The sequence below is a fragment of the Vespula pensylvanica genome, chromosome 3 (assembly GCF_014466175.1).
Source record: "Vespula pensylvanica isolate Volc-1 chromosome 3, ASM1446617v1, whole genome shotgun sequence".
NCBI lineage: Eukaryota > Metazoa > Arthropoda > Insecta > Hymenoptera > Vespidae > Vespula > Vespula pensylvanica.
The window spans coordinates 6,629,065-6,653,168 of NC_057687.1; the positions used below are offsets into that span (position 1 = coordinate 6,629,065).

The window sequence follows — 24,104 nt, forward strand, 5'->3', positions numbered from 1 at the left end:
AAGTAAAGGCAGTAAAGGTAGACATCGATGAACCAGACACCGAATACACGTCCGTCATGTGCTATTTTGATTTGTTTCTTACCATTATTTACAGTGTGTAACTACCTCACGTTAAAATTGTTACATATTAAGTTAAACGAGAGAAGCTCCAACTGAATATAATAATGGCAAGACATACGGTAAGTACAATTATCTGAAATAATATAAAAAACAGTTTCTATAACGTAAAATCGTATCGTATCATCGACTTATGTGTACAGATGATGACTAAGATCATATTATTAATGATCGTTACTGTACTTCTCGGATTAATTGTCGAAAGCAAAGCTACGATAGCACAACCAAAGGCACCGAATTTCCAATATTTTGAACGGTAAGATATATCGAGAACATTTAAAGATCATTACTCGATAAGTCTTTATATAAAGTCATTATAAAGAAATTATAATGTCATATCGTTTAAAATTGATTTTTAATATGAAAGTTGTGTAGACAAGTTATTATATAGTTGCCCTTTAAAATGTTAATACACGTATATGTATATACAATAAATATTTTATATCGATTAATTAATTAATAAACGCATTTATCTGAAAAACAATTAAAAGCATTATAACAACATCGATTACGAATTAATAACTTATCTATACACTTTCACAAATAATTACGTTTCTAAATACAAATAATGTCTCTTTATGAGAATGTGATATCTCCTTTTCCCTAAATGCGTTTCAATTATCTTTTGCTTTTTTTTTTTTCCTTAGGCCAAAATATCGTTATCCGTATTATGACGAGAACGGAAAAGGTAAACTTTTATATGGCTACGGAGGTTCCGATTTGTATGAATATCGAACGTACACTATTCTCGAAGGTATACATTAATTCTAACAGGATAATTATTTTTTAACAGTGCTCTATGTCAATGCATATAACGTGTATGAGTTAAAATTCAATATTTGCGTTATATTGTTTCTTTCTCAGAAATTCTTTTCTAATTAAAGCATTATTATTAAGCATATCATAACAACAACGAATATTTATACGAATTGATTGACTATTATGTAAATAGAGGTATATTTGTACACGATTAAGCTTGCAACAATGAGAAAGAAAAATTACTTATTTCTGTAATGTTCATAGCTTAGCATCAAAGGAAACATATAGAAATCGAATATTTTTCATTTTTGATTAAATCTATTGTAATACCATAAAAACTTTTTTCTCGTTGTTGCAAGAATGCTGCATTGTTCACTATGGAATCAAGGAACATTACCAGATCATTTATTTTCCACCTATAATTATCTATATTCTTAAATATAATAAATGTATAAATTTGTAAATGTGTTTGACTTTCTTTCATAGAACAATTATTTGCCTATAATTTTTTGTTGATAGTAGACATTCTTGTATGATTCTTTAATAAATCGGGATATTTATAAGATTGATGTGCCTTACGAGAGAATTTATCTTTTCTCAAATCTGATGAAATATCGGGAATCGTTGTTTAAAGAAGATGATACACACGGGAGTACTATCTCGTGGAAAAAGATACGTACAATTAATAACCATACACGATATTAAAAGAGTAATGGTATAATATTTGAAGTGCATGGAATGTGCAGAGATTATTAATATCTACCACATGTACAATCATAGTTATTCAAGACAAGAAGTGAAATGATCTAATTTTTTTTATAGTCGCTGTATTTACAACAGAGACTCTCATCATCTATGTGCGGATAGAAATTTATGAAATTGAATCGGAAATTTTATAAACGGTAAAAAAATGCAGTCATAGATTATGAAAACAGCACAATATCTTTGTTAAGAAGTGTGCGTGTAAATTGCAAATATGCAAGGACAATTGAGAATGTAGTGGGAAAAAGTTAGTAGATGGGCGACCAATCGCTCTAGTCGAATCATTTTAATATATTCACTCCACGTGATCTTTGTCCGCCTTATCCTCGGCAGACTGCAACTGTCATACAAAGTCCATCTCTGATTTAATGTAGTATTGTCCACCAGTACGTCGCTTTTGAAGTAACCTTTCCAGAAACTTTTTAATTTCACTAATCACAAACACACTCGATGTCAATGCAACTAAGAATAAGATATCTGAAATGGGATGAAATCGTATTTATCAGCATCCAATGTTCTCTACATCTCTACATTCTGTATTTACATATATTCCTTACATACCATTTGCAGTTAATGCCTCTGTTTGAAAAACTCTTTGCAATGGAGGAAAATAAATAACTAACATTTGTCCTATTACCGATAATGTTACTGCTACCAAGAACATTTTGTTACTCCATAATCCAATGGTAAAAATAGATTTTTTCTAGAAAATGATTATTAAAATAAAATAACACAAAACATTTCCAAAGAAAAAAAAAAAAGGTTGATTCGTAATGAGAAATATTCACCTGTGACCTGCAACTTAACGCGTTGAACATATCAAAGAAAACAAAGCAAGTGAATGTCATTGTTGTATCTCTTGCGGTGTGACCATCTGATGTCATCTAATATATATGAAAAATAATATACATGAAAAATATAAAATAAATATTATTTCTATTAAAAATAGTAATACACATTTTTAATAGAAATAATATTTCTTACCTCTCTCTTATATACCCATGCTGTACCCGCAATGATAATAAAAGCAGACAATAATACGTTTATTATAAGATGTTTCGTAATCATAGGTTCTTTAATATTTCGTGGTTTCTGTTTTAAAACATCTTTATCAACAGGTTCTACTCCCAAACTGTAAAATAAATGATATTTAAAATAAATCAATTATACAGAATTATAGATTAAATTCATGTCCAATGTTCCCAAACCTTTGTGCAGGTGGACCATCCATAATAATATTAATCCAAAGTATCTGCATTGCATTTAATGGATTTGGTACACCCATTAATGTAGCAAGAGCAATTAAAGATAGTGCTGCTATGCTGGTGCTCAGTTGAAATCGTACAAAGTTACGAATGTTGTGGAAGATACCTTTACCTTCTTCAATTGCAGCACTAAAACGAAAGATAAAACGAAAGATTATATTGGAAAATGATAAATGGTAACGATAATGAGAAAATTAATATTTATTCTTACATAATCGTTCCAAAATCATCATCAACCAATATCATATCAGCTGCTTCTTTGCAAACGTCAGTGCCATTCTTACCCATAGCTATACCTATATCAGCCTTTTTTAAAGCTACTCCATCGTTTACACCATCTCCCGTCATACCCACAATATTGCCTTCTCGTTGTAATGCCTTTACAATACACAATTTATGTTTAGGTGTAACTCGATAAAAGACACTAACATTTTCTATTAATTGCTCTAACTGATGCTCGGACATTGAATCAATTTCATCACCAGACATCAAACGTGAATGAAGAGTGTCCAAACCAATCATACTTGCTGTAATAATATCATCAAAACATCATTAAAAAACAATTAAAAAAAAAGAAAGAAAAAGAAGATCTTGTTATAAAAAACATACCAATAGCAACTGCAGTTTCTTTAGCATCACCCGTAACCATCTTAACTTTTACCCCACTGTTCATCAGAGTTGCAATTGATTCACGAACGTGTGACCTCGGTGGATCACATATACCCACAAGTCCAACATAAACAAGATCTTGTAGAGAAGAACCGCGCGCAAGACCGATTACTAAAAACATACATATGACAGTATATGAGCAATAGCAAGAAAAAAATCTCGATATCCTGTATTGTCATACTTATTAAACAGCACCTCTCAGGCCTTGTTGACCAATATCATAGGCCACTGTTAAAAATTCTTGATCTTTCTTTTGATTCAAAGGAAATTCCTGACCATTTGCATAATATTTTGTGCATTGTGGCAATATCTTTTCCATAGCTCCTTTTACAAAATATATTTCCTGCTTATTCTAAAATAGGAAAATTCAGAAATTGAAATTGCAAATCGAAAACAGGTATTTGTGTTTCTGAAGATTTGTGCTTACTTCATCGTATTTTGGTGCACATTTAACAGCCATCATCTTTTGTTCAGAAGAAAACGGATATTCTTGGAGGCGCAAATATTTTTCAGCACAACCATACATTCCAAATTTCATTGACAATGCTAATAAAGCACCTTCAGTTGGCTGACCAAGTAAAGTGTCATTTTGTATTACAGCATTATTACACGCGCATCCTACTTCTAACATATGACTAATCGCAGTACGTGCAAGTTCAGCGTTATCGCACTTCCTTATCCGCACTTCACCTTTATCGTTATAACCAGCTCCAGTAATATCAGCTATATACCCTTCTGATGTTACAAGAATCGTAGCAGTCATCTCATTTTTGGTAATGGTACCAGTTTTATCTGAGCATATCACATTTACACATCCTGTATAATAAAATAAAATAAACATACATAATTAGAGAGATATTGGCATCAAAAATATAACTGGATAAGCATAATAAGTTGAAAATAAACTATCTTACCAAGTGTTTCAACAGTTGGTAATTTTTTAACAATAGCTTTCCTCTTTGCCATTCTCATTACACCTAACGCGAGTGTTACAGTAACGACAATAGGTAAACCTTCGGGTATAGCTGCTACTGCTAAACTGACGCTAATAGTAAACATTTCTAGAAGTGCCTTTCCTTGGATCCAGCCAAGAAGCATAATAATGCCAATGATGCAGAATGAATAGAATGATAATTGTGTACCCAAAATGTCCATACTCCTTTGCAATGGAGTTTTTGGTGCTTCTTCCGCTTGCATCATTGCAAACACCTCCCCGAACTCACTCTTTTCTCCTGTATTTACTACTATCCCCTAAAATATAATATATATATAATAAATAACGGAATGTATAAATAATAATTTGTTTTTGACTTCTTCCACTTACTTTGCCATTTCCACAACGTACTAATGTTCCCATAAAAGCAATATTTTTCTTTGAAGTTAATCCATTTGTTTTAAGCAAAGGAGCTGTTGATTTCTGAGCTGGTTCAGTTTCTCCAGTAAAACTGCTTTCATCGATAGCCAAATCAATAGCTTCAAATATTCTGATATCCGCAGGTACTCTATCACCGATATTTAAATAAACCACATCTCCAGGAACTAACTTACGAGCAAGAAATGTTTCTACTTGCCCCTCCCGTAAACTGAAAATGATTAAAATTAAAAAGATAAGATATGAAAAAAATCTATTAATTTTAATCTTTACTAAATATTTTATTATTTACCAGTGGCAAGTAGGAGGTACTAGTTTATTCAATTCTTCCAAAGATTTTTCAGAACGATATTCTTGTACAAATGCAACAGTTACAACTATTATGATAGCCTGAAAGAAAAATATAATGAAATATTAACTATCTTTTCAATAGAAATATCTATTTTGTTCATCAATTTGATATTTACCACTGTAATACTGACAGCATCATCAAATTGTTTCATACAAACACTGACCAAAGCAGATGCAAGCAATAAAAGAATCAATGGATTTTTAAACTGTAAAAGAAAAACATAATGAGCATACATACTCATAGAAATATAAAAAAATTGTCTTTGGAACTATAAAAAATATAATAACGAAAAAATACAAACATACTTGTTCGATATATTTTTTCCATGTAGGTTCCTCTTCCTTAACAGTAAGTTCATTAAAACCAATTAATTGTCTCCTTTGGTCAGCTTCTTGCCACCAAAGTCCTGTCCTTACATCGACGTGCAATCTAGCTGCTACTTCCTCTGCACCAAGACTAGCTGCTTCAGCTGTCGTTAACCACATTTTGCTATCCTGATCTTTATCCTTTAATAAAAAATACACAATTAAATTTATCTATATCATATTGAATAAACATGATCCGTTTTATCTACTTCACTGATATATATGTACATATGACTATTTAAATGTTATCTCTATTTGTTAATACAACATATATATAACGCTTACACATAAGGATTCTCTAACCTGCAAAGAGAATGACGCATAGTTTCAACGCGGTTATCTTTCCAAAGCCATACGAACTATTTCGTGCGCATTTTCATAAGTGAAAATTTTTAAATTCTAATTGTTACATAGTTATCACTTTATAAGAGAATAATACATTTTTGAAACTAAACATATTTAATTGCCAAAACGGCGCTTTTCTAAGAATTTCGTTAGTCCCATATCGAGACTCGCGCGCGTTAAGTGAAGAAAAAAAGTAGTACTGAAAGAAACGAAACAGTGCTTATACTGTTTTTCGATATTGTTTTCTCGTCTATCGTATATAAAAAACAAGCATGCATAGGAGTAAATATATGTCATGATGATGATGATAGATAGACCGGTGAGAGAAACGTGAACCAGTTTGTACGTAATTAGACGTTTCTGTGTGTTAACAGTGTGTAACGATTTACGATGGTAATTATATGTGTATGTGTGTATGTATAATATGACCCTATAAAAATTGACTTGTTCGCATTCCAAACGATCAGTTTCTTCATCCGACGTTCTACTGTTGAGCAATTTTTATATTTCATTCTAAATGGATATTTCAAAATAAATAAATAAGCAAATAATTATAGAGAAACAACTATAAAATTACTATTAAAAAATCTTAGAAAATAATAATTTTGGTTCGTCTTAATTCTAACCTTTCGATGAATTCCTATCTACGTTGTATTAGAATTTATCACGGTATGAATTCGCCGTAGATTTCCTGTTTATCTAATTTAAGACTCTTCAACTTTTGTATGGAATATCTTCAAAAATTTTATGAATCATCTCGATAAAGAAAGCATGCAATATAACCAAATATAGGTATTTACGAAGACGTTGTTTACGCATGTTAATTTCATTATATATATGTGTATATATATATTTAAAGGTTTTAATAGAGAAAAAAAAAACATGCACATTCTAATACGATGCACGTATTTTGCAATTTAACAAGTCAATTTAATTTAATTTATCATTTGTTCGAGTACAACGTTGTACGTATATATTAATAACATCGAGAATATGTCTAAAGAAAAGTTGGTAATTTGATGCCTGGTAGTGAACACACCCGTTTTACCAAGGCAATGGAAACTTTGTTTTCGTTAAGGAAGCCAATTTTTTGTTGGCTCATTGTTCAAGAATATCGAAGTTTTCTCTTGAGTGCATTTGTAACAATGCTTTTAACGTTATTGGTAAACGATTGTCTCATATCATCGAACGAGTTCGATAACGTAAACACACAAGGAAAGATATAGAAAAAAAAAAAAAAAACAAATAAAAATAAAAATAAAAATAAACGAAGCCAAGATAAAAGTAACGAGCCTGAGGTGGGTCACGTTTCTGGCAAAGTCGAAGTAAGCCGAGCATGGAGACACTCGATCGATACGTTCGAAGACTCATGCTTTGAATCTATTAAATTTTTAACTGACACTTGTAATATTTATACATATACGTATGGAAGCGTGCATACACCATCTTATAACACCATCGAAAACCGATATTTTATTTATTATTTTTTTAAAGCGAACTATCATAAGATATATTTCCATCGTAAAACTATCAATTATGTCGCCATTTCTGCACTTACTTATCGACAATTCACATTTTCTTCGTGTCTTACCTCTCCGTTTAAATCCGCATTATGTTGCTCCTTGAGCTCCTTGTCCGGTGGTATCTCCAACGTTGCGTCGTCGAAGAACTGTTCGTACTTCGTACTACTCGTATCTTTCATTTCTACGTCACAAAGTTTCTTTCGTTTCCTTACAATAAATTGTTTCTTCTAGAGTTCGTCTTCTCCTTCCTTCTTCTATCCCTCTTTAGAATATTCAAAACGTATCGTGAAGAGAATAAAGAACGATCAGTGAGTGTCAACGTATATATGTATATATATATATATCTATATGCATATATAATATACATATATATGTATGTATGTATATATATATATCTACACATGTATCAAGATTGAAAAATGTATCCGTCGATAAAAAAGAACAATTATTGTTCGGTCGAAATACTTTCAATTTGATTTTTTAATTTTTACTCGTTAAAATATTAATCGTTCATGATATAATCCACCATACCTTCTTCATATGTCCTTCCTGTTTTCCTTTTCTTTTTTTTTTTTGCTGTTCTTGATTCCTTTTTTTCTGTTGGAATGAAAAACAACGACAATTAATTTATATATACATATATAGAATGAGGAGACTTAAATATTCCTACAATAGGAATGTATTTTCACATTCTAATTGTATGGATAGTTAATTTCCACTCCCTCCCCCTTACTGTATACAAATAGACGTATACAATGTATAATATTTAGAATAGGTTGTGCTCTGAGTTCCCCAAGTGCTATACTCGTTCATTCGCCATCTCTACGCAATTTCTAGTCACGCGAAGGTCGGAGATATACTTAAACGATATATGTACATATATACGTCTAAATGTAAAATATGTTGTGAGAAACGAATATTCTGTGACCTCGAGAGACTCCTCAGTATGTGTCCTTGCGTTATTCCTAAGTACGTATTCGAGCAATAAACTCGATGAAAGCTAAAATGAAAACGGTTTGTATTCGATGGGTGGTTACAAGAAGACTCGAATGTGTTGTTCAATGTTGTGAGTATCGATCAGCAAGGAAGAAACTCATCAAACTAGTTCATAAAATATTTACACACGGACGATATTACACCATTAACTCATTATCCTATTTATTCAGAGAGACACTGCAGATAAAGGACGAAACACGATCTCCTTGCGTTCTTTACGAATTTCATGACAATATAATAATTTGAAAAAATAGTAATAATAATAACACCAATAACAACAACAACAACAATAATAATAATAATAATGATGATCAGGATAGTATTACGTAGTAAATTATCGATCGATTCTACAATGTTTGAATTATTATTTTTCCGTATCATGTCGGAACACATCTTTTTTTAATTAAAAAAACATTTGATGAAAATAACGAACAAATTTTTAATAGATTAATGATGCAAATAACAATAAATATATATATATATATATGTTTGACGATTTATATAGGTATATTCAATACCTTTTTTTCTATTCATTTGTAATCGAATTACATCGTGATTTATTCGATTATTCACACGATTTTATAACTATACGGATATAATTATACATAAGTATATATATAAGCAAGTATATGGTGAGTACCAGTCAGTACTAGCCAATTTGTAATTATTTATCCTGCCTTTATCCCTTCCCCCTCCTCCTCCCACGCCCGTAACGTTATAATCGACTTGAATCGAATGTCATGAACGATAAAAAAAAAAAAAAAGCACGGAATATCTCAAGGATCGGTGATTTTATCTCAATTTTGTTAAAGCCACATGACTTTTCTTTTATTCATGATATATAAAATGGGGACAATAAAATCGTTAAAGCATCAAATTCTCATACCTGATATGTCAAACGATGATAGAAATTATTACAATAAAAGTTAAATTCATACGTAGAAAAGAAACGTTTAATTAAATAAAACTAACATACTTTTCCACGACCTATCTATGAATTTCATAATCAAACTAAATTTCATGATATATTTATCGACATTGAAAAAACAATGGTTATTTTATTCTCGAAGAGAATGCAAAGGAGCTTGCGTCGTGTGTCCCAGCTTTCGAAAGCTTGGTGAAACTAGGCCGATAGGTATCGAGTTAACGTAGGTTAGTAACCGAATTGAACTTCTTTCGAAGAAGATTTTTCGAAAATGCTTGACGAGAAGATACAAGAAAAATCGAGAAAGAATACGTTTCTATGGGGAAAAAAAGAAAGAAAGAAAAAAAAAAAAAAAGAAAAGAAAGCCGTGGAAATAAAAATTACAACAGCTAGGAGAATAAAGAAGTACAAGTGTGTGCTACTTGACGGCGAAAATCAATAACTCGCTTCGGGTCGATGCACTCAGCTTGATCGTCTCTCTCAGCTCTTCCGAACGATTTCAATGAATGCCGCGTTGTTACGACAATGTCTTGTCATAGATTTGCGAAGTATCCGTTAAAGAATAATGCCGTTCGATGTGTCACGTAACGTAAGAAAAAAAACGAATACACCTAAAAGTATACCGAAAGCACGATCGATGAGAAGCGTTATATACTCTTACTCTTTCTCTCTCTCTCTCTCTCTCTCTCTCTTGATAAATTTTCAAAGTTTTCTCAAGACGATTTCAGAAGACACTACTCTTCGTCCAATTCGTGTACTTTGATCATCTCTATCGTTCTTTTAACGTAAGAAACGAACATGAGACTCTCGTCGTACGTGCAACGGAATAATAAATTTTAAAAGAAGCATCGAACGTGTATGACCTCACCGCGAGCGACGAACTGACGCGACTGACTCGCGACGATCTCATGCGAACGCAACGCCACTCGCGGGGAACAAGCACGTGCGCCGTGGGAGCTTTTTAGCAGTACGCGCTAGCTCGCGTTCTCGTGTGCGCCACCTTGAAAGGTTGATTTTTTTTCGATAAATTTGTCTTCTTCCCCTACCATCCCTTTTCTCTTTCTTTCTCTCTCCCTCTTGATATTTTTCTCTTTCCGTCTCTTTCTTTCTTTCTCTCTTTTTTGCATACTCTAAACGTTTTTTAAGCCACGAACGAACATTTAGCCTTGGCTCGAACGGAACATTACATGCACAATTTAACTGCTAACGCAATTTTATTCGTTCGAATAAACGAATTAATTGATATATCTCGTTCGTTTAAATAAAGTTCAAAAAAAGAAGAAAGAGCCGATCGATCTTATTTCTAATGTGACACTGCATTACATAGACAATGTAATATTGTTCAAATATATCTGCTATGACGATAAAAAGGTGCAGCAGGGTGTCATATTGATCACACTTGTTCAGTTGTTCTTTGTGCACATGTCACTTGATGTTTATAAAAGGTATGTAGATAGTTCAATTTAAAGTTTTATATTTGTATATAAGTATGTAGAATATGTTATGTTGTTTCGAGAAATACTAATCGAAGAGAATTATTATGTAGTAAAGAGAGAAAAGATATTCCTTGTTTGATCGATGAGATGAGCCCGGCATTATTATGGATATATAGATATAGCGAACAGAAAAAAGGGAATTGACAAGAGTAGACTGGGAAGATGAATAATGATTTTCGACAATCGTAAAGAGAAGACAACGAATTGACCGGCTACTGTCTACATATACCGGCGCGCATTTGACAGAGTGCAATTCTGTCATTGAAGTTTCTCTCTCTCTCTCTCTCTCTCTCTCTCATTCTCTCTTTCACGTAGTCTTCCTTCTTATTGGTCTCTCTCTCTTTCTCTTTCTATCAACTCTCCGTGCATAGGAGAGATGCGGATAACCTCTAATGGAGGAAACGCGGGTATCCAAGAACCGATCGACGTACTGTGAAATGGTCTGCCCTTCGGCAGAGGAATTAAGTGTTATAAAAAATAGCATATGCTGTGAGCAATGCGGTTTATTATTCCGAAACGAGCCACGATATCGACTGCACAACCTGAAGGTACACCAGAGAAAAAAATTAGGAAAGACCACAAAGGAAAACGTTCGTTATCACTGCCCGGTAGAAACTTGTGTTTATGCGCCAGAATCGGAAAGATATTTTACGACGATGAAATATCTGAAGCAGGTTGGTTAGCGTGAGTAGATTATCAAGAAATGGATGCAACCATTTTACTCCTTTGATGCAGCATTATCTGAAGGTGCATGCAGAGAAGACTTTCGCGTGTACACGTTGTGCTAAAAGTTTCTCGACCGAAGCTGCGAAGGAAGGACACATGAGGATATGTGGCATAGAATTTTCCTGTTATTGCTCAAAAACTTACAGCACTTACGAGGCACTTCTTACCCATGCTAAAAGATCATTGCATACTATAGACAATAAATATAAAAGTTCTTTGAGGTAAGTTCAATTCGTAGGAAAGTAATGATTTTTAATTTTGAAGAAAATCTAATATGTATAATTTACAATCATGCGTAATTACGATACTTATTTTTAGACGAACCAACTCAAAAATGACCCGTAATATCTCTTTGTCTCCTACTGTCATATCTACGGTAAATAAGCCTGTTAATATTTTACCAAGTCAAAATAATAAGGAAGGAAGTAATTCTAATGTTAATGTAACCGAAAAGATTACTGTTAATATTGGTGTACAAACCGATGAGTGTAAGAAGTATAAAAGAGCATCAAGTCCGTTGAAACAGGTAACCAATAATAATGGAACCAGTGGAAAGCGAAAAGTATCTAGACAAACGCAAACGGTCCGATTACAAGATGAAAAACATGGTGGTAGATCAACGGAGACTCAAACTACAGATGCTAGATTCATTGGAAAGGAACCGCTTAAAGTTAGAAAACGTAGAAAGAGTAATTCGATATCGAAAAAGCCAGAATCTTCACTGCTCAAAGAAGATATCAATTTGGAAGATAATTTTACTTCTTCCAATTTATTTCCTGCTAGTCCTTTGCCATTAAGACATGATGTAGGCTTACAAGACTTTTGGGAAGAAAAAAACAATTCTGGTACACAAACGATACCGGAAAAAGATATGTTTGAAGCATTACATGATAATGTTTCTCAAACAGATTTAGAAACCTTTTACAGTCATAGTAGTAGTTCGCTGATACAATGCTTACCCAAGAGCACAGTAGCATTAATGACATTGCCTTATACAGAAGATTCCACTGTTGTTCAAGAATATTCGTTTTCCTCTACAAATAATATATCAAGGTCAGATCCAATGTTAACTGAAAAAACGTTCCATGACAAATTCAGTAGTATAGAGACTCAAACTGAACAAGGATATTCTCAGACGTTTTTTGACTCTGACGCTTTATCTAGAACTTTTGCTTTGAGTTCTACCATCGAAACTCAAACAACAGATAATTTTGATAATATGGAACAATTGTTCTATAACAATACTTACACTCAAACTTCTGATGAAATGATATCATCCGACCTAGTGTTAACTAATATTCAAACTCAAACTGCTTGGACACAATTGGACGATACAACAGTCTCTGCTGAAACTCAAACTAAATCATTAATCTGTGAAACAGGTTGCAACATCTCAATGGGTGCTTGTCGTTCATGGCTAAATGCGCAAACAAGTCATACTGAAACACAAACTGATTTACTTAGCATATTTGAAGGACTTCAGTAATAGCAAAATATATTAAGAATCGTTCGTAATACTTACATATACCAATACTTACGTTTTGTTTGTCGTTTTGTAAGTAAGAACTTGCCTATTCCTTCGAAACTGCGTTTTGTTGGATCGTTAACTATTTTTCGAAACGTTATGTGATAATTCATAGCATTTTATACAACGAACACTGCCATATATATGATAATAATTTACTTAAGATATAATTCTGTTTATTGGTATCCAAATTTGTGTAGTATATGCACTTTGTTTTTCTTTTTTTTTTTTTTTTATTGTCAAAATAAAATCATCTGCATTTAGTGTAAAAAATGATTTTGCAAAGTTGTAAGGCTGCAGAGGTGCAATACACGCATTGATCTTAGGATTCCAGTAGTTTACTATATTTTCTTTTAACTTAAATTCAAAGCAATTGCACAATGATATGATGCTCTATTTGATAGCATTAGCGATCATAATTGTTACTGAAATCCTCTTGGATTGACGTGTATTTATTAAACAATATTCATAAAAGTTGCGTTGCATGATTCAACGTATGTATCGATGAGGTACGTACGTTATACTGTCATTTTGGTCGTACTCAAAAATATGTATATATGAAAAATATAATACCTGTTTGCTTATCCCTTAATTAACACCTAGTGGCAATTACTTAATTGTAATCTGTATATCAAGGATATAGCTTTTAAAATATATCCTTTTTATAATAGTTGTCAACTATCTGATTCAAAGATCAATGAGAATTATTAAACAGAATATTACTCGTCGTACGCCTGTACCTCTGGGTGTCGAAGTTAGATGCATTTTAGAATCTATTCTTAACTAATACAAAAGTACAACAAACACGTCATAAATAACATATTACACAATCGAATCTAAATTATCAATCGGCGCGAATATGCTCGGCACTATTGCGAGAGCACGAGGAACTTAGCGTTGGTTGAGGTGAATATAAAAGAGAGGTATGATAGATTTGTATTATGGAAATGTGAATGCGTAAGGGATCGTTCAGAGTGCAGGGCCAGCAGCATTGTTTTCATCCAAATCGGGTAAGAAATCTTTGGTCGTATCTTCTATTCTGTCCACATTTTCAAGGGTAGAAGCAAGTACCCTTAGATTCTCCACTCCAGACATCAATTGTCTGTATCAAAATATATAAATTTAAAATTAATGGGGAAAAAAAAGTATATGTACGTGCATATACCTTAATACATATATATATTGTTTATATTCTATTTTAGAACAGATTATTACCTGAGTGAGATTTCAGCTGTTGAAGCAGCAGTTCTTAATTCACCAGCGAGTCTTCGCACGGTTTTATCTACGTTTTCCGAGGGCATACCGCCTTCGTTCTTATCCGTAGTAACAACGGCAGATCTAAGTTCCTTGTTTTCCAATCGCAGTAACGATAGCTCTGTCTAAATTAGAGTTACAATTTGATTGATATAATTTTTGTATAATGAGTACATTTAAAATTTACACTAACCGTTAATGCTTTAATTTCTTTTTTTAATGATGTTACAGTATTTTCTGCACTGAGGGCTCTTCTCTGTCAAACAAAAAAGAATCAATAATATTTCATTTATCTATCAGAAATATTGAAATAACTAATTTGGAGATCATTTAAATTTGTATTTACCGTACTGCGTTTTAAATTATCTTCAACTTGTTCCACTGCTTTTTCAAGATGTGCAGTCTCTTCATAATCTACTTCTTTTCTAGAAGCCAATTCTGCTTCCAACATTTGAATTCTGTAATAAAACACTTTGATATCAGCAAGTGTTAATGATTTTCAAGATAAAGGACGAGAATAAAAAACAACTTGCCTAATTGATTTTTCATTAATTTTTCTGCGAGCCGAGTCCAATTCTTGCCTCAACCTATCATTCTCTAATAAAAGCTGTGAAAAAACAGTTCTTGTATATACATGTATTTATTAGGTTTTTACAATTTTTTCTTAATAAAATACATACCCTTCGTTCTGTTGACTCTACCATATTAGATTGCGAATTAGATCCAATGTCATTGGAAAGATTTGTTCTACTATGGATTGGTCCATCATTTAAGAAATCTGGTAATAATTTGGGTACACTTGAATCGTTTGTTGGTGTACAATCTCTTGTAACAACATTATTACTAACTTCTGGTTCTGTTAATAATAAAAAAATTAGTCAATATAATAAATTTAAGAAATAAAAAGAACAGTATATAAATTTTTTGTTATATGTAATATAATGTTTTTAAAAACATAAAAAATATGAAATCTCACCTCCCGAATCTGAAGCTGACTCTGAGGTGTCAATAATATTATCAACTGTATCGAATATAGGTAAATTTATGTTATTTGAACATGTTGCATTTGAAAGAAAATAATCCTCGTGAGGTATAGCTTTATCTATTGAACCAGTAAGATCAAAAGGAATATCAGGCAAGAGTTGCGACTGAGACTTTTTTGAATCATTTCTATGCCGTGATTGCCTTTGCTCTACGCTGTTTAATGCAAAATCTGGAAGATTGTCTACATCAGGTATACTTTGTTGATCTGATACATGATTTAAGTAGCATTGTTCTATGACTAAATGATCTTGTACGAAATCTGGTAATTCAGTTGGATTTCGAGAATAAACTCCATTATCTTTCTCAAGATTATTTGGACTTGTCGCAGAGGAAGAATAAATCTTCGGTCTTGCACCAGTTTTATAATAATTTGGTTGAGATTCATTTCTCAAGAAGTGTTTAAAACTAAATGGATTTTCTTCACGACGTGAAACATCTTGACCTATAATAAGATGATAATCGATAAGAATTACATTAGAATGATTCCGCGCGTAAATGTAAATGAATCTAACCTGTCTGTTGATCATTTTCAACTACACGATTTCTACTGAGATGATCCTGAGTTAAAATTCTATCACGTCTTGTAGACAGCTGATCAGCTTCGTCGGAGGACGAAGATGATGAAAACATTGTATCTGTAGTGAGTTGTCTTGTATTTTTTGATACTGATCGTGAAGACCTATCGATCTTTTTACGATTCGCCATTGTCTGTTTTGAATTTCCTTTCCCAAACAAACGAATCATTCGAGTTTTAACAGAGTACGAAGTAAAACCGCACTTGACGTTTGTCACGATGGTCGGGTAAGGTTGGGTTCTACAATTTTACATTCGCCGCAACATGCGCATTGTCTTTTTCGTATATCAAGTAAAATTTCTTTTGGATATAAAAGAGATTCAGTTTCTTCGTTAAAAATAAATTACTTCCGTATAAATAATTTCACTATGACGTTTTAACAAATTTTCATAAAGTACGTAAACGATAAAACGGAAAAAATGTTTCTTCGTTTTTACAATGAAATTCTTTGCGAACTTGTTTCAAGTTAACAAATAACCAATCAAAATCTAAGATGGAGAGTCTTCAATTTGGCGGCAAAAAGTTGAATATTTTTCATGTTATTTTTATTCCACTTAAGTAAGAAACTAACTAAATGAGATGTGAATACTTTTGTATCTATCCAATGTAATTCACAGGTAGAAGACAAACTTTAATGATAACTTGAAAATGTTGTAAATCAATAACGTTGGGAATAAAGTAGAAGATAATCCAATCACTTTATGTCATTGGAAATTGCCCGTTGATATATTAAGTTTCGTACAGTGGCGCTCATTGAACTTAGCGGCAAAAGAGAAGAAGCTGTTATCCCTACTACTGATTTTTATATAAACACTAGAGTGGTGTATGATTTATTCCTGTGAAAAAGAGTATTACTTTCTTCTCTGTGTAAATCGATGGTTAGATTTTCTGATTCATTTCAAACGGTATTTTGACTAAACGTTAAAGTACTTATATTTTCCATTGGTAATCATACAATAGATTATTCAATAAATAAATACATAAAATATAGTAAAATTCTGAAATAATTTTTTAGAAAATTCACTGAATGTTCCTAATTTCTTATTATTATTCTTATTTATTTTCATTTATTTTTACTGCTCTTTACTAATTTATATGTTAATATGTATATTAAATAATTAGAAAAGTATAATCTGGCATATGGTTTTTTCTTGCGTTTATGAAATGTACTATTATTTTTACTACATAAAAAAATTTTTGTCATATATTAACTCGATTTTTAGGTTACGAATAACATATATAACTTAAGAAGCTTATACGCTGATGAAATAGTTGCATAATAGGGGCAGTGTTTTCTTATTGCGTTTGTAGTTCATATTTTGTCCATACCTGTCGCTGAAGTCACACACGTTTCGAGCGAAAAATGTGCATATGAAAGCTATAATTTCTGAGATAATTACTAATAAAAGGTTATGTTTTATAGAATGACATTATAAATATACGTCTTTATAAGTTTTTATAACGCAATGTTATAATAAATATGTTAAAATGGAAAAGCCCTGTCGAACATGCACTGACTTTAAAACATGGGTAAAGTTACAGCAGCAAACTTTTGATTCAGGAAAGGTATATTTAATTGAAATAAATATTTAAAAAAGTAGAAATAAATTTTTTGTATAATCTAATTACTTTTTGTAGAATGATGCTCAAAAGCAGCAATCAAATAATATTAATACAAACATTACTACCACTCAACGTGATGATTGTCCGTTAACTAGAGATGAAGTAGGTTCAAAAACATGGGCATTTTTACATACAATGGCAGCCCGTTATCCTGATCATCCAAGTGAAGAGCAAAAAAGTGATATGAAAAATTTCATGTATATATTTTCTAAGTTTTATCCCTGCCACACCTGTGCAGAAGATTTTCAAGAACAATTAAAAGATATGCCACCACAAACTGACTCGCAGAAAGTTTTGAGTCAATGGTTATGTGCTGTTCATAATGAGGTAAACAAAAAGTTAGGTAAACCAAAGTTTGATTGCAACTTAGTTGACCAAAGATGGAGAGATGGATGGTTAGATGGTTCATGTAATTGAATTAAAAAAAAGACTCATAAACAGCAAGCATTTTCTTTACTGAAATGAATAATAGATTTATCTTGAAGTTGTAAATACATGAATAAATACCTACAAAGATATTGGTAGGCAATACAGAAACCTCAAAGATATATTCGCAGTTACACAAGATTATATAAATGTCTGTTTATATGGATTTAATACAATATACAATTTTATGAACACTATTTTTAGGTAAATAATAATTTTAAGGATATATGCATGCTAGAGATCTTTTAAGATAAAACCATTCTAAAAGCATAATAATGATATAAATATTATTTACACCTCATAGAAATTTTATCCATCATTTCGTACATTTTTACATATTGCTCTTAAGAATAAGAGGAAGAAATAACAATTATGAGATTGTGAATGCTGAAACTACTTTTCGGAATCGAGGTTCATAACTGTGATTTTGTCCATTACCACCAACTGGAACTACTTGGCATGTTCTAATGTGAAATGGAAAACGCGAATTTGCAATAGTAGGCCGTGTAACATAAAGAAATGTTGCATGTCCCACAAGAACAATCCAAAGAGAGCATCCTCTTACAACACTCTCCCTTATCCATTTGTCTACAAGCACAGTAATACATAGTACCTGTGAAATCAACAAAAGCATCTTTGTATTTTTTATGTATACAGCAAAGCATGTCTATGGAATTCTTAAGCATGTAATTAGTCAGCATTATATATATATATATATATATATTTATTATTTTCTTATGTGTTTGCATAAGTTTAATTAAGTACCGTCAATGGATGACATAGAAACCATGCTGATCCTAAAGAAAGTAGAGACCCGTAAAAATGGACCTTCTTTGTCATTTTCTTAGTTGTTTTAAAACAACGAAGAACGAATACAATCCATGCAATCAATTTCAATGCTACTAGTCCGTAACCTGGTGGTGATTCATAGATATAAAGGACTAAACCAGGATCAAAGATTTCAAATTGATACATATACAATGCCAGCTGACAAGCTGCACTAAGACAAATGAAATATGTGAGCCATCGAATTTGTTTAGGTGTTAATGCACTTTTAGTGATAGTATAGCCGAATGCTAACAGTAGCATAAGCACTGTATATAAAGTTTCTGAACATGCTTCTAAAAGATGACCTACTAAAGAAGCACTAGTTATAAAAACTCCTTTCAGTGCAAGGTTAAAATAACTGTAAATTTCTAATAAAATGCCTATTAATTGACATAGAAGAGAACCCATGAATAATTTATATGAAACATGTAGGAGTCTTCTTGAGCGTAATTGTACAGCTACATAAAAGCTTAATATGAGAAGTACTACATAAATGCAAGCTGCTATTAGTAATTCTGGTAGTATATCTGTAATTGAAAAAATATTCATTAAAAATAATATATTACTATATTAAGTAAGTAAAAATTTAGTAATAAAAGTAAAAATTTTTACAGAAAAAATACTTGCAAAATTCATCTGCAGAAAAGTGTTCTTTCCATATGTTACCTGGAGATGCATTTGTTAATGAAATCCAATATGTAACATTTAAACCTGTTTTAGTAGAACAATCTGATAATACGATGAACCACCATGTTGGTCTGGATGATTGAAATCTTCTGTAGCTATTGCAATGTAGTGCTGAATTATTTTTTACAACACATCCAGATATGGCTGATGTCAATGTAGACAATTGTATTATCTGACCATTTTCTACGCTTAAAATAGATTTTTTTTCTTCGCATGTTTTGTTTGAAGGATACACGCTAGACCATTGATGAGGTGCATCATAATACAGTAAAAGATTTAGAGAACTGTTCTCACTCTCAATGTTTAAATCATACCGAAATGTGCCTTGTTGTGTGAGAAAACAAAATCTTGCAAGGAAGGCCCAATTCTGTAAAATATATATATATATATATATATATATATATATATATATTGTTATGTTTACAAAACGTATCGTTAAAAATATTTTTTAAAACGTTTTCATTTAATATGCTATATATGTATTGCTTAATATCATATGTATAATAATTTATTTGGTTAATCGATAATTCATCAATCATCGTTTAAACAGACATAGAATGATTCACATTGAAATATTTTTATTATCGAGTTTAAAAAAAGAAAATACAATTTTGTATATTTCTCAATCCAAACAACGTAACTTTGTAAAATGTTGTTATACGAAATATATTCTGTGTTTACAGATGCTTCTGTTTTAAAAATTGTAAATAGATTTCTTTTTAATACTTCACGCGTTACGAGAGTCCCACGAAGTATTTTACTATTTACATGATGCAATAAGGTTAAAAAAGTAATGCAGTATCTTAAAAATTTACTTGACATAATTAAAACTCTATATGTTAGCGGATTGAAAAAGAATGTACACAATCATGACTAGTACAAAGACTGAGTAGCTATATGGCGTTACCAAGTAGTTAACTTTTATGATCAATATTTTCTTTACTACTGGATCTACATAAATGTGACTCTTTCCATGAAAAGCTGATGTTTATTTTTTTCAATACAATGAGAAAACATAATATTTTTAAATGTTATAAATTAATTAAAACAATTATAAGTTAATTATATCTAATGAAAAGGAAAAGCTTTTAACTACGTTCATCGAGTGTTTAAAGTTCTTTTACCATTCTTGTATAATTTTCTATATTATCGACATCTAATTATAGAACTAAATTATAATACTAACACGAATAGAAATTGGAAGTAAAAATCTAAGATAGAACTCTGTTTTACTAATAAATAATATACAATAATATTTGTTTCTATATATTTATTTAATGAAAAAGTACAAACTATTAATTATTATCATTAACGATTGTGTTTTTCTAAAATGCCTAAATGATATTTATTATCAATCGTATTAATTTTTTTAGAAAATAATGTTATATTATTAACTACATTTTTAATAAAAAATATTGGAAATTAAATGTAGGAAATGGAGAAGGTATCATGGTGCATATAATTTGATTAATTACGTATTTCTTCGAATATATTTAGAAAAAAAGAAGGATTTGTAAAGAAAATGTTGAATTTAATAGAAAAAGAAGATCGCCTTGTATAGCGTAGATTATCAAACAAGAAAAGAGAGGAAGCTTTAAAGTAGGAACACACGATTGTACCGACTGTTATTGCTGTACACATAACACATCGAGGGAGATACTAATTATTTAATGAATGATTTCCGGCAAGAGCATGCTACATGTTTAACTTATTGAATTGTTTTAAACTTAATATAAAAAATAATAACATAATTAAATTGGCCAAGAAGAAATGTTGAAATTTTTAATAAGCCATATTCAATACTGCAATAAAATATTGTTTATTTAGATATAAAATACTGAAAATTCCAACATTAATCTTATTGGCTAATACGCAATATTATCTATCTATCTATCTATCTATCTATCTATATATATATATATATATATATATATATATATATATATATATATATATATATTATATAAACTATACTATATATTTCTTTATATATATACATTCCTATGTATACTTGTTATATATTATATATATTTCATTTTAAAATATAATATTTATATATAATATTTATACATATATAATATATATATATATAATAGAATATATTAAGTATTTCCATATAAATATATTTACAAATATCTTTATCTCTATTTTATAAACAAATAAAACTCTGTTGTTGTATTGAACAGGGAAGAAAAAAGGAAGAGAAGTATAAAGGGAATTTGATTTTGTTCGTTGACATATAAGAATTATATTCAATTTTCCACAATACAAAAAAAAAACTAACTTGCCTTGAAAAGATGTTAAATGTCAGACCCCTTCAAGTTAAACTCGCAGGGAACTACGAGAAAATCCAGTTCAGGTAAGCTTTATATTCGTGCCCTTCCCCCATTTCCTATTCGAACAATATACCACGTTCTTCTTTCATCTAGAGTTTGCTTAAGGTAAAAGATGGTTTGTTTTTACGTAATCCATGCTTAATGGTCGACTTATTCCAACTTTCGATCGTCTAATTGTAAAATATGCGCGAGACTGAACATATCTCTCATAATAAAATTAATAATGTTTATCACACGTATATATTAACTCGTAATTAATCCTCGATAAATTAGATATTTCGTATAAGATTATTTCTCATTCTGAAATTTATTTCATATTTTAAACATAATTTCTCGCGAACGGATACGAATATATTAGAAAGAAATAAGCATCGTTGTGTTTCTTTTCTTCTCTTTTTTCTTATTTTATGATAATGTTATTTTTTTCCTTTGACTTTAATCCATTATCTAACGGCGAGTTGTTTTAAATACACATATAGATAAATCGATAACGTCCACTTACAACGCGATTGATAATTTATTTCAGAACACAACTACCGTATATTTCATTGTCATATTCGCTGTTAGACTGGATCGTTGTTAAATATATTTTAAGAAGAAGTTATGTTATCATTTTCTACATTATAATTTCTGTCTTTTTTCTTTTTTCAGAAGACATGAATAGGTACATCATAGGATAAGACATTTTTTGCAGGAGATTTTCTTATGCTTTTACATACAATGAAAATTATAAGAAACGATTATCTAAAAAATTATTGAAGATATTCAAAAAAAACATTCTTTTAGATTTTTATTATATAAAAATTTGTATGTACTAGGAAAGCTCCCAGCCACAAAAAAATTGTTAATTTTCACGAAGAAACCAGATAGGACATATTGAACATTGTTACATAGGCGATTTTCAATGAATCAAAATGTTACAAATATTTCCTAGGTGAGAATTTCAATATACAAGTATGTATCTATAATTTATTATAAAGTACACATAAATCTATCAAATTCGATTTCCGTATTTTTATACAAACTAATATTCGAATTTTTCTGTGTTCTTTCAGAATCGATCTCAGAAATTATTCCAAAGTATCTGTATACAAGTATCGTATTAAAGACAAAGAAAAACAATGAAGTTATTTAAACGAGAGATTCAAACTTCCCATAAAAAAAAAAAAAAAAAAAAAAAGAAAAAAAAAGGAAAAGATTCTCTCATTATTATCACATGCAATATGTTACTACCGTTTTTATGATTCAGTCAACCAATATATCTACTATATATACTTTCATTCATAAATACGTGATGACATTGTAACGTAATGACATAGTAAACAATGGCTGAAAAGTGTTGATTTGATAAAAACAAGAATCAATTAATATATATAAAAAAAAGAAAGAAGAAGTAAGAATAAGAGTCAATTGATTCTACGAGACAACTTTGTACGTTTTTGACCTAGCAGATGCAAATATGTAATATCTTCCTTTTTTCTTTTCACTTTCTCTCTCTCTCTCTCTCTCTCTCTCTCTCTCTCTCTATCTCTATCTCTCTCCGTCTTTCTATTTGTCTGTCTCTCTTTATCTTAAAAGAGATCCGCCGAGAGGTCCCGCGTGAGTATTCTCGGCGTTGAAAGCAGTACGCATGCGTCTGTAAAACCGTTTCGACCGCACCGCTCGAGATGCGGATAAAGCGGTGCATCGCGTCTGGGTTGACTTCAGGACCACACGACTAGAGCTGCCTAGGTGTTGTATATAAACTGTTAACTCGTCGATGAGGAAGGCAATTAATAGAAGAAAAAAGCAAAGCGTTAAGAGAAAAAGGAGAGAAAAAGAAAAACGGGATTGGCAAATGAATAACGACAAGGAGGAGGAAATACTTGGAATTCTTTCAGTCTTTATTTGACCAAAAGAAAAGTAAGAAAAATCTGTTAAGAGAAATAGAAGAAAAATAATAACAAACATATCGAAGAAGTTTATAGTGTTTCTTCTTATTTTGTGTGAGAAAAATTATTTATTGTATTGGACACGATTGTTTTATTCTTGAGAAGAGTAAAAGAAATATTTAGGGGATGAGCTGATATAATTCTGTTCGGATTTTAAGAGAGAGAGAGAGAGAGAGAGAGAGAGAGAGAGAGAGAGAGAGAGAG

General features: G+C 31.0%; 6 protein-coding genes and 1 long non-coding RNA gene across 11 annotated transcripts; 4 read left to right on the forward strand and 3 right to left on the reverse strand.

Moving 5' to 3' along the window:
• Positions 1-28: 28 nt before the first annotated feature.
• LOC122627593 (calcium-transporting ATPase type 2C member 1) lies at positions 29-10,348 on the reverse strand. Its single transcript, XM_043808827.1, has 17 exons — positions 10,112-10,348; positions 8,061-8,126; positions 7,598-7,791; positions 5,602-5,802; positions 5,412-5,501; positions 5,237-5,334; positions 4,897-5,155; positions 4,487-4,823; positions 4,000-4,388; positions 3,768-3,924; positions 3,513-3,683; positions 3,115-3,430; positions 2,847-3,032; positions 2,623-2,770; positions 2,427-2,522; positions 2,200-2,341; positions 29-2,115 (listed from the first exon to the last, which is right to left on the reverse strand). The coding sequence occupies exons 3-17, from the start codon at positions 7,706-7,708 to the stop codon at positions 1,982-1,984; spliced, it is 2,835 nt and encodes a 944-aa protein (XP_043664762.1). The 5' UTR covers positions 7,709-7,791; positions 8,061-8,126; positions 10,112-10,348; the 3' UTR covers positions 29-1,981.
• On the forward strand, positions 38-1,340 carry LOC122627607. Its single transcript, XM_043808853.1, has 3 exons — positions 38-179; positions 261-373; positions 765-1,340. Exons 1-3 carry the CDS (start codon positions 165-167, stop codon positions 880-882), a joined length of 246 nt encoding a protein of 81 aa, XP_043664788.1. The 5' UTR covers positions 38-164; the 3' UTR covers positions 883-1,340.
• Positions 10,349-10,478: 130 nt separating the features above from the next.
• LOC122627598 (ATM interactor) lies at positions 10,479-13,789 on the forward strand. 2 transcript variants are annotated; one of them, XM_043808835.1, is made up of 4 exons: positions 10,479-10,895; positions 10,997-11,620; positions 11,682-11,893; positions 11,991-13,789. In XM_043808835.1, the coding sequence occupies exons 2-4, from the start codon at positions 11,339-11,341 to the stop codon at positions 13,156-13,158; spliced, it is 1,662 nt and encodes a 553-aa protein (XP_043664770.1). In that variant the 5' UTR covers positions 10,479-10,895; positions 10,997-11,338; the 3' UTR covers positions 13,159-13,789. The 2 variants fall into 2 exon arrangements, with proteins under 2 accessions (XP_043664770.1, XP_043664771.1); XM_043808836.1 differs by having other exon boundaries at positions 11,318-11,620.
• LOC122627600 lies at positions 13,357-16,461 on the reverse strand. Of its 2 annotated transcripts, XM_043808843.1 has the most exons (8): positions 16,008-16,454; positions 15,428-15,937; positions 15,132-15,307; positions 14,985-15,058; positions 14,798-14,909; positions 14,645-14,707; positions 14,413-14,576; positions 13,357-14,299 (listed from the first exon to the last, which is right to left on the reverse strand). In XM_043808843.1, exons 1-8 carry the CDS (start codon positions 16,237-16,239, stop codon positions 14,167-14,169), a joined length of 1,464 nt encoding a protein of 487 aa, XP_043664778.1. In that variant the 5' UTR covers positions 16,240-16,454; the 3' UTR covers positions 13,357-14,166. The 2 variants fall into 2 exon arrangements, with proteins under 2 accessions (XP_043664778.1, XP_043664779.1); XM_043808844.1 differs by lacking the exon at positions 13,357-14,299 and having other exon boundaries at positions 14,430-14,572; positions 16,008-16,461.
• A 431-nt stretch (positions 16,462-16,892) lies between these two features.
• On the forward strand, positions 16,893-20,008 carry LOC122627606 (FAD-linked sulfhydryl oxidase ALR). Of its 3 annotated transcripts, none has more exons than XR_006326877.1 (4): positions 16,893-17,014; positions 17,293-17,635; positions 17,708-18,322; positions 18,423-20,008. XR_006326877.1 is itself a non-coding variant. In XM_043808852.1 (3 exons), exons 2-3 carry the CDS (start codon positions 17,558-17,560, stop codon positions 18,107-18,109), a joined length of 480 nt encoding a protein of 159 aa, XP_043664787.1. In that variant the 5' UTR covers positions 16,893-17,014; positions 17,293-17,557; the 3' UTR covers positions 18,110-20,008. The 3 variants fall into 3 exon arrangements, 1 of the variants encoding a protein (XP_043664787.1); XR_006326878.1 differs by having other exon boundaries at positions 18,902-20,008; XM_043808852.1 differs by having other exon boundaries at positions 17,708-20,008.
• LOC122627601 (transmembrane protein 145-like) lies at positions 18,489-20,554 on the reverse strand. Its single transcript, XM_043808845.1, has 4 exons — positions 20,360-20,554; positions 19,574-20,000; positions 18,884-19,473; positions 18,489-18,731 (listed from the first exon to the last, which is right to left on the reverse strand). Exons 1-4 carry the CDS (start codon positions 20,453-20,455, stop codon positions 18,489-18,491), a joined length of 1,356 nt encoding a protein of 451 aa, XP_043664780.1. The 5' UTR covers positions 20,456-20,554.
• Positions 20,555-22,793: 2,239 nt separating this feature from the next.
• On the forward strand, positions 22,794-24,097 carry LOC122627610. Its single transcript, XR_006326880.1, has 2 exons — positions 22,794-22,903; positions 23,025-24,097. It is a non-coding gene; the product is annotated as an uncharacterized LOC122627610 (long non-coding RNA).
• Positions 24,098-24,104: the final 7 nt, after the last annotated feature.

Excerpts from the sequence above, each read along its gene's own strand:
- LOC122627607 (XM_043808853.1), top strand. Across the intron at positions 374-764 it reads AATTTCCAATATTTTGAACG|GCCAAAATATCGTTATCCGT; the intron begins GTAAGATATATC and ends TTTTTTCCTTAG.
- LOC122627593 (XM_043808827.1), bottom strand. The coding sequence starts at position 7,708 with ATGAAAGATACGAGTAGTACGAAGTACGAACAGTTCTTCGACGACGCA. Across the intron at positions 5,803-7,597 it reads ATGCGGATTTAAACGGAGAG|GATAAAGATCAGGATAGCAA; the intron begins GTAAGACACGAA and ends TTTTTATTAAAG. Across the intron at positions 3,431-3,512 it reads AGAAACTGCAGTTGCTATTG|CAAGTATGATTGGTTTGGAC; the intron begins GTATGTTTTTTA and ends ATATTATTACAG.
- LOC122627606 (XM_043808852.1), top strand. The coding sequence starts at position 17,558 with ATGGAAAAGCCCTGTCGAACATGCACTGACTTTAAAACATGGGTAAAG. Across the intron at positions 17,636-17,707 it reads AAACTTTTGATTCAGGAAAG|AATGATGCTCAAAAGCAGCA; the intron begins GTATATTTAATT and ends TACTTTTTGTAG.
- LOC122627601 (XM_043808845.1), bottom strand. The coding sequence starts at position 20,455 with ATGTCAAGTAAATTTTTAAGATACTGCATTACTTTTTTAACCTTATTG. Across the intron at positions 20,001-20,359 it reads GGACTCTCGTAACGCGTGAA|AATTGGGCCTTCCTTGCAAG; the intron begins GTATTAAAAAGA and ends TATATTTTACAG. Across the intron at positions 18,732-18,883 it reads TTCTATGTCATCCATTGACG|GTACTATGTATTACTGTGCT; the intron begins GTACTTAATTAA and ends TTGATTTCACAG.
- LOC122627600 (XM_043808843.1), bottom strand. The coding sequence starts at position 16,239 with ATGATTCGTTTGTTTGGGAAAGGAAATTCAAAACAGACAATGGCGAAT. Across the intron at positions 15,308-15,427 it reads GTCAGCTTCAGATTCGGGAG|AACCAGAAGTTAGTAATAAT; the intron begins GTGAGATTTCAT and ends TATTATTAACAG. Across the intron at positions 14,577-14,644 it reads AAGAAATTAAAGCATTAACG|ACAGAGCTATCGTTACTGCG; the intron begins GTTAGTGTAAAT and ends ACTCTAATTTAG.
- LOC122627598 (XM_043808835.1), top strand. The coding sequence starts at position 11,339 with ATGGAGGAAACGCGGGTATCCAAGAACCGATCGACGTACTGTGAAATG. Across the intron at positions 11,621-11,681 it reads CGATGAAATATCTGAAGCAG|CATTATCTGAAGGTGCATGC; the intron begins GTTGGTTAGCGT and ends CCTTTGATGCAG. Across the intron at positions 11,894-11,990 it reads AAATATAAAAGTTCTTTGAG|ACGAACCAACTCAAAAATGA; the intron begins GTAAGTTCAATT and ends ACTTATTTTTAG.